The 8377-nt window shown below is 45.9% G+C and overlaps 1 protein-coding gene across 4 annotated transcripts in view; it reads right to left on the bottom strand.

Annotated features, from left to right (window-relative positions):
* Positions 1 to 4657: 4657 nt before the first annotated feature.
* Positions 4658 to 8377, bottom strand: part of mboat4 (membrane bound O-acyltransferase domain containing 4) — a 76277-nt gene continuing 72557 nt past the window's right edge. For all 4 annotated transcript variants that reach the window (XM_068030423.1, XM_068030422.1, XM_068030421.1 and 1 more), the window contains one exon: positions 4658 to 5638. In XM_068030423.1, the coding sequence (XP_067886524.1) occupies positions 4666 to 5638 (973 nt within the window). In that variant the 3' untranslated portion in view covers positions 4658 to 4665. The remainder of the gene's footprint in view (positions 5639 to 8377) is intronic.

Below are 8377 nucleotides of genomic sequence, written 5' to 3'. Positions count from 1 at the left end.
CTCCTTATCTCGAGAGACGATGGATACGCGCCTGGAGGTGGTCAGTGGTTTGTGAAGCAGCACCTGGAGTGGCTATAAAGGCCAATTATGGAGTGACAGGCTCTTCCACAGGTGCTGCAGAGAAATTTGTTTGTCGGGGCTGTTGCACAGTTGGCTCTCCCCTTGCGCCTCTGTCTTTTTTCCTGCCAACTACTAAGTCTCTTCGACTCGCCACAATTTAGCCCTGTCTTTATGGCTGCCCGCCAGCTCTGGCGAATGCTGGCAACTGACTCCCACGACTTGTGATCAATGTCACACGATTTCATGTCGCGTTTGCAGACGTCTTTATAGCGGAGACATGGACGGCCGGTGGGTCTGATACCAGTGGCGAGCTCGCTGTACAATGTGTCTTTGGGGATCCTGCCATCTTCCATGCAGCTCACATGGCCAAGCCATCTCAAGCGCCGCTGACTCAGTAGTGTGTATAAGCTGGGGGTGTTGGCCGCTTCAAGGACTTCTGTGTTGGAGATATAGTCCTGCCACCTGATGCCAAGTATTCTCCGAAGGCAGCGAAGATGGAATGAATTGAGACGTCGCTCTTGGCTGGCATACATTGTCCAGGCCTCGCTGCCGTAGAGCAAGGTACTGAGGACACAGGCCTGATACACTCGGACTTTTGTGTTCCGTGTCAGTGCGCCATTTTCCCACACTCTCTTAGCCAGTCTGGACATAGCAGTGGAAGCCTTACCCATGCGCTTGTTGATTTCTGCATCTAGAGACAGGTTACTGGTGATAGTTGAGCCTAGGTAGGTGAACTCTTGAACCACTTCCAGAGCGTGGTCGCCAATATTGATGGATGGAGCATTTCTGACGTCCTGCCCCATGATGTTCGTTTTCTTGAGGCTGATGGTTAGGCCAAATTCATTGCAGGCAGACGCAAACCTGTCGATGAGACTCTGCAGGCACTCTTCAGTGTGAGATGTTAAAGCAGCATCGTCAGCAAAGAGGAGTTCTCTGATGAGGACTTTCCGTACTTTGGACTTCGCTCTTAGACGGGCAAGGTTGAACAACCTGCCCCCTGATCTTGTGTGGAGGAAAATTCCTTCTTCAGAGGATTTGAACGCATGTGAAAGCAGCAGGGAGAAGAAAATCCCAAAAAGTGTGGGTGCGAGAACACAGCCCTGTTTCCTACCACTCAGGATAGGAAAGGGCTCTGATGAGGAGCCACCATGTTGAATTGTGCCTTTCATATTGTCATGGAATGAGGTGATGATACTTAGTAGCTTTGGTGGACATCCGATCTTTTCTAGTAGTCTGAAGAGACCACGTCTGCTGACGAGGTCAAAGGCTTTGGTGAGATCAATGAAAGCAATGTCGAGGGGCATCTGTTGTTCACGGCATTTCTCCTGTATCTGACGAAGGGAGAAAAGCATGTCAATGGTCGATCTCTCTGCACGAAAGCCACACTGTGCCTCAGGGTAGACGCGCTCGGCCAGCTTCTGGAGCCTGTTCAGAGCGACTCGAGCAAAGACTTTCCCCACTATGCTGAGCAGGGAGATTCCACAGTAGTTGTTGCAGTCACCGCGGTCACCTTTGTTTTTATAGAGGGTGATGATGTTGGCATCGCGCATGTCCTGGGGTACTGTCAGAGCCCAGAAAATGAATTGCAGCCTTCGTACTTTTGCCACCTGTAATTTTTTTTTAATATACTTAGTCTTAATAAAGTTAAATCAATGCTAATGAAAAAAAAGGCAGATCATGCTTGCCGAATCTAATTAATCAAAAGGGAAACAAGCTCACATTGAGTCACAGAATGGGTGGCTAATCTGATGTTGCCTGTTTTACACTGTCAGCAAAAGATAAAATTACCCCTGGACAGTGTGGTTAGGTATGATATTTATAAGGTTAGCCTTGGTGAATGTTTATCAAACCCATTCTGTCTGCTTTTATGATGACTAAAATAATATACAAGATATTTTGGGTTGGATTTTCCTCTGTGAAAGCAGTAGAAAAGGGGTCACAATTGAGTAGCGAGGACTCCTGCTGTTTTTCCCTCCCCCTATTCCTGCTGGGATGACCGCTAGCTGCTCCTTTGTGCTAATGCCACTGGGGGGCATGGAGCCCAGGTTTCCAGCACATTTTGCTCATGATTTCACAGCTCCCACCTCTTGACATTTCCCTTGAGGCCACTGGTGAGCTCGCACATGCATTGCAGTGATTCAAGGAAGTGGCTCACCACCGCCTTCTCAAGGGCAATTAGGAATGGGCAACAAACGCTGGCCTTGCCAGAGATACTCACATGCCATGAATGAATTTTAAAAAAATGCTGGTTGGAATTACACCAGGAGCTCATCATTAACCTTGACATGTTTTTCAGTCTGAATTCTCTGTTTTTTGCGGCTTCTAATTATGTCCTTGGGTAATTTAATCACTAGCTTATCAGTCATAGAAACAGGAAATTCAATAATAAATACATCAGTATGTTCAAAAAGTACAGAAGTCGGTAACGTGATCGTACACAGACACCAGTGTCTGTGGTAAAAATTTTGAGGTCTGTGGTAATTTTAAATGTCTTGATCCAAGCCTTTAAACTTGTGCTTTAAAACACAAGTTTAAAGCCTTGGAGAAAGACGCCTATAATTATCAGGAGCGAAAGTAATTACAAAGCACCGGAGCATCGGGCTAGGTCCGACAGCCCGCCAATCAAAAGTGCTGGAAAGACTAGTGCCATTAATCAAGTGCTCCCTGCCCGTGTTTGACCTGTGGAATCAGCCCTGGGGAATGTAGTGTGAGTAGAACAGATAGGATCGCGCACAGGAAAGCATTGATGGACTGGAAAGACAAGACTCCTTTGAGCTAGAGCAAGCTGTTTATTTTTAAGCAGACAGTCCACGTTCTCAACTCTCCAAATGCCCTGGTTTCCCTCAGTGTGGGGCCAGCAATGTGTTTCCGCACTTGGTGCATGGTGGGGGTAGGAGGGAGAGAGGAGGGAAGGGGGAGAGAGAGGGAGGAGGACAGAGGGAGAGGGTGAGGGAGGGGGGGGGGCAGGAAAAGAGTGGAGGGAGGGAGAGGAGGAAGAGATGGACACACGAGAGAGGGAGGGGGAGAGGGATGGAGAGAAAGAGATCAGCCCTTATAGATGGACACCTATCCGAATTCTCTCTCGCTCATCAAGTGTGTGGGCAGACATTGACTACTTGTGCAAGCAAAAACAATGACAGGTATCTCACTAAATAGGGAGAAATGTGTTTTAAAGCAGACTGGGTTTTGATGGCATTAAGTTGGGTATACAACTTATATACAGATTAATTGCACCCCATGTCCATGGCTGAGTCAATGGGCTGAATTTTATGAGCCCACCGCAAATAGCCATTGCTGAGCCCCTGCGATATTTCATGTGGGGGCTCATTTAAATGGAGGGAGCGGAACGGATGCCCCATGACGTAGCGGAGACGGCTGCTCCAACCCTGGAAATGGCGTCCGGCGCCATTTTTAAGGGCTTCAAGCCCTTCAGGTGAATGTATATTCCACCACACTTCTGACTTGTGTCTTGTACATGGTGGACAGGCTTTGAGGAGATAGAAAGTCAGATACTCTAGATCAGAGAGAATCACTCTGTGACATATAGTACTTACACATATATAGGTAACAATTACTGCTGGTAATATTAGTGGACCAATGACTGGCACATCCACATAAATTCCTCTGTCCTCCATTTTAGCGGAGGCATTAACTCATCTAAAATAATGGGTTGACCCAGATGAAATTTGAGCTGCAGTTTTAACTGTGTTCATACCAGATGAGGTATCAGGATAGATCTTGAGTACGAGCGATAGTGTAAAAAGATTGACAGTCAGCAGCCTGTCTTACATCTCTTCCAATTTGTATTCCCATTGACTTCAATGGATGATTCCTGACTGAGGCTTATAGCACATCTGTATAGAAGATAAGTGGGGCATTGGGAAGCTTGCCGTATGTTCACTATGGAGTACATTTTGATCACCTGGTGGGGAGGGCATAGAGACTGCAAGGAGGAGGTCTGGGGATCACAGGGAGGGGTCTGGAGATTGCAGACAGGGAGTCTGAAGATCGTGGTCCAGGAGGTTGCAGGGAAGGAGACAGATTGCGGCAGGGTAGATTGAGGGGCTGAGGGGGAGCACTCCTGCTCCTCCTGGCCCACAACCAGTACTGGAAAAGCACTTTCTGCTGGATCCGAGAGTTCTCAGTTCCCTTCAGCTGCTGGGTTTCCTGAGCCCTGGGAAACCCAGCCCACAGCCGATAAGTTCAAATGGCTGCTAAAATCTAAGGCACAGCACCTCACTGAGATGTTAGAAGTATTGAGCTGCCTATCCCGAGCAGGTTACTTGCTTGCCCCCAACCCACTCCAATTAAACCAGAAGTAGGCATGTTATTGATGGATTTTGGTCAGGATTTCCCATCTTTAAGAATTTAATTTTCCAACCTCTCCAGACCCACCCTGCCCCAGCTCCGGCCCCTCTCCCATACATCCTGGAGGGTTAAAATTCCCCCAATATCTTGTCTTCAATTCACAAACGTTGCCTGGTGCTGTCCACAGCCCCCACAGATATGGCAAAGTGCAGGTGATTTTAAAACCAAAAGTTACAGTGCTTTATTGATATGAAAGGAATATAGAGCACATGGTAAGCTGACAATGCTCTTTAATTTTCACTTGGCCTGTATTGACATACCTATTAGCACCAGTACATACAGTAATGGGCAGACAGCGCAAACAGACTTGCACAGCACCAATACATAAGAAAAACTCCGCAGTTCCACAGCTACTAAAATGTATGCAGTTACCAGTTGTGTTTGCATCCATGTCAGGACTTTATAGAATATTCTCAGGAACCTTGATCCTGCAATAAATGAGCCCATATATCGGTGAACATAATAGTCTGCTTTTACAGTAGCAGCCCACAAGATAAATCCAAAGATCTGGGCAGGGTGAAGGCCATGCCACCATGCTGAAAAGGCAAATGTTGACAGCAGAGGCTGAACTTTGCTGCGTTGAAACACCATCCTCCTCAGCCAATCAGCTGTGGTTTTGTTCCATGTTCGAGCAAACTCAGATATCTTATTGGTTGTCTCGAGTGTCCAGATGTCGGCATCGGAGAGAGTAGCTTTTCCAGTACTGTCATTGCCCAATCCCAGGCCAACTAAATTGTTAAGAGACTCGCTAAGAAGCCATTGAGAGTAATAAGCTAATCTGAACATCAATGCTGTAATCCAAATCAATAAAATATCCTTAGGAACATCCCATTGAAGGGACCCTTGGTTACTGAGCTCTGTAACACGAATACAGTTTCTTACAAACATTCTCAGCATATCCAACAAGAAAAATAAGATGCACTTTTTAAAAAATGACCACAAGTGTTTGGCACCACATTTCCAATCAGAGGTCTTAAGATTTTCCATGTGAATTTTGAATATTTGAAAAGAACACAGAGGTCCTCCAAGTAGTGCAGGGAAGTACAGCATGTAGCTGAAGTACGGTAATGAATAGTAGAGAATTTCAGAATCAAGATGATTTTGCTGCATAATTTGAGCTGGAATCATGATTTCACCTTCATGAACGTCCAATGACATTGACGTCACTCTTTGTGTTAACAACATCAGAGATGACAGTGCTGTAATGAACCTGAATGTGAAACCAAACATAGTCCTCTCAATAGTGATGTATTAACTTGTTTTTGTACAACAGTAAATGAATTTTTTTTATTCTTTCATGGGATGTGAGCATCGCTGGCAAGGCCAGCATTTGTTGCTCAGCCCCAGTTGCCCTCAAGAAGATGGTGGTGAGCTGCCTTCTTGAACTGCTGCAGTCCATCTGGTATAGGTACACCCACTGTGCTGTTAGGAATGGAGTTCCAGAATTTTGACCTAGCAACGGTGAAGGAACAGGGATATGGTTCCAAGCCAGGATGGTTTGTGACTTAGAGGGGAACTTACAGGTTGTGGTGTTCCCATGCGTCTGCTGCCCTTGTCCCTCTAGGTGCTAGAGGTCACGGGTTTGAAAGGTACTGTCAAAGGAGCCTGGCTGAGTTAGTACAGTGCATCTTGTAGGAGGTACAAATGGCTGCCACTGTGCACCAGTGGTGGAGGGAATGAATGTTTAAGGTGGTGGTGGGGTGTCGATCAAGCGGGCTGCTTTGTCCTGGATGGTGTCACGCTTCTTGAATGTTGTTGGAGTTGCACCCATCCAGGCAAGCAGAGAGTATTCCATCATACTCCTGACTTGTGCTTTGTAGATGGTGGTCAGGCTTTGGGGAGTTAGGAGGTGAGTTACTCGCTGTAGAATTCCCAGCCTCTGACCTGCTCTTGTAGCCGCATTATTTATATGGCTGGTCCAGTTAAATTTCTGCTCAATGGTAACCCCCATTGCTGGGATCAATTCTTATTTTAAAAAAATCCAAATTCTGGATGGGAGCAGCAGAATGTGCAATTTTAAGGTATTTTTCCCTTCACTGTTGACCTCTTTGCCCAATAAGTGTAACTATCTTGTGCACAATCCTCAAAACAATTGATATTCCCTTTCACAAGTACAGATGAGAGAGGCCACTCAACCTGCCTCATCCTTTCACAGAAAGCTGCAGTCTTCCAATTGCACTGCTTAACTCTTTTGCCTCCAGCCTTCCCCTGCCCACTTCAAGCCCAATCCAGGTATTATGAATCTTCTGTTTGTGCAAAGAAGTGTTTTCTGTCATCACGTCTGCATTTTCTCTTGACTAGTTTGTACTTACCACAGAATCATATACTGTGTAGAATGAAGCCATTTGGCCTGCCTTGTCTGTGCTCGCTCTTTCATAGGGCTATCTAATTAATCCTAGTCCCCTGCTTTTTCCATTTGGCCCTGCCAAACTTTTTCCCTTCAAGTATTTATCCTTTCGGTTTAGCCTTTTGAATGTTACTATTGAATCTGTTTCCATGACCCTTATAGGCAATGCATTCCAGATCACAATAACTCACTATATAAAAAGATGTTTTCCCTGGTTCTTTTGCCAATCACCTTAAGTCAGTGTCCTCTGGTTACTGACTGAGTAACAGTTTCTCTTTAGTCACTCTATCAAAACCATTTATGATTTTGAAAATCTCTATCAAATCTTCTCTGCTCTAAGGAGAACAATCCCAATTTCTCCAGTCTCTCCACATATCTGAAATTCCTCATCTGTTGGACCATTCTAGTAAATTTCTTCTGCACTCTCACTAAGGCCTTGATATCCTTCTTAAGGTCTGGTGCCCAGAATTGAACACAATGCTCCACCTGAAGCCTGACCAAGGGCCCATCGAAGCACTCACTGCTGCCTCCTCATGAGCAACAACTCCAAATACCCCATCCTTTTACCTTGCTGCCCAGTGCCCCTGCTGGGGACTGTTCTTGCCATTCTCCTTCCTGCCCAAACTCACCCTTCCCAGTGCTGATCCTGTGGATTCTGCCAGTGGTACAGTTATCATTGCACTCCTCTGCATCTCCCTCCAGAATGTCCGTTCACTCACGAACAAATCCCTTGCAATCTATGAGCTAATTGTGGATGATAGCATGGTCGTCATAGCCTTGACAGAGACCTGGATGAGGGGTGATGACACCTTCTCTCTAAATGAAGCCTCCCCTCCTGGTTATAGCTTTCACCAGTTGCCTCGCCCAGTCATGGTGGTGGTGTGGCTCATCATCAAATCACAGCTTGGTTTGTCCACTTACTGCTCTGCTATTTTCTCTTCTTTGAGCATCTCACCTTGTTTCACCCCTCTCAACTTTCATTTAAAATCCTAGTTCTTCACTGCCCACCCAAGAACCATGCTAAGTTTCTCAATGAGCTATCTTCACTGCTTTCCTTCCCCAACTTCTGCTCCAAGCAACTTTTCATCTTCAGTAATTTCAATCTCCATCTTAATTTATCATGCTCTCTCTCATCTGAGTTCACTGCTCTCTTATCCTCCTTTAATCTCAACCTCCATCTAAACTCCCCAACCTAGGTTCACCGTCAGCTGCTTGACCTTACCATTTTATGTGGTGTCACTACTCCCAAAGTATCAATCACAGTTAAGGCCAGCCTTTCCACCCTTGGAAAAGAACTCTCCCCCAACTCACTTACAACTACACTCTCAAAATCCCAACTGTTTAGCCTTTGCTATTCTGTTCACCATGACATTTCTGCAGCTACCTATCTGCTCAACCGCACCCTCAACTCCACCATTGATGCCCTGGTCCTCTTAAAACCATTACTCTCTCACTCTGGCCATTCCCCCTGGTGTGATCCTCATCTCCATTCCCTTAAGCCCAAGGAATGCAAATTTGAACATATATGGCAGACAATTGTTTTAGCCATTCACTCCCAGATCTGGCAGGACAACATGAAGTACTATCAGGTTCTGCTCTCAT

Source organism: Heterodontus francisci, chromosome 4 (genome assembly GCF_036365525.1).
Source record: "Heterodontus francisci isolate sHetFra1 chromosome 4, sHetFra1.hap1, whole genome shotgun sequence".
In the NCBI taxonomy this organism is placed as follows: Eukaryota; Metazoa; Chordata; class Chondrichthyes; order Heterodontiformes; family Heterodontidae; genus Heterodontus; species Heterodontus francisci.
Note: the sequence above shows the minus strand (reverse complement) of the source record. Positions and strands in the feature narration are given on the sequence as shown.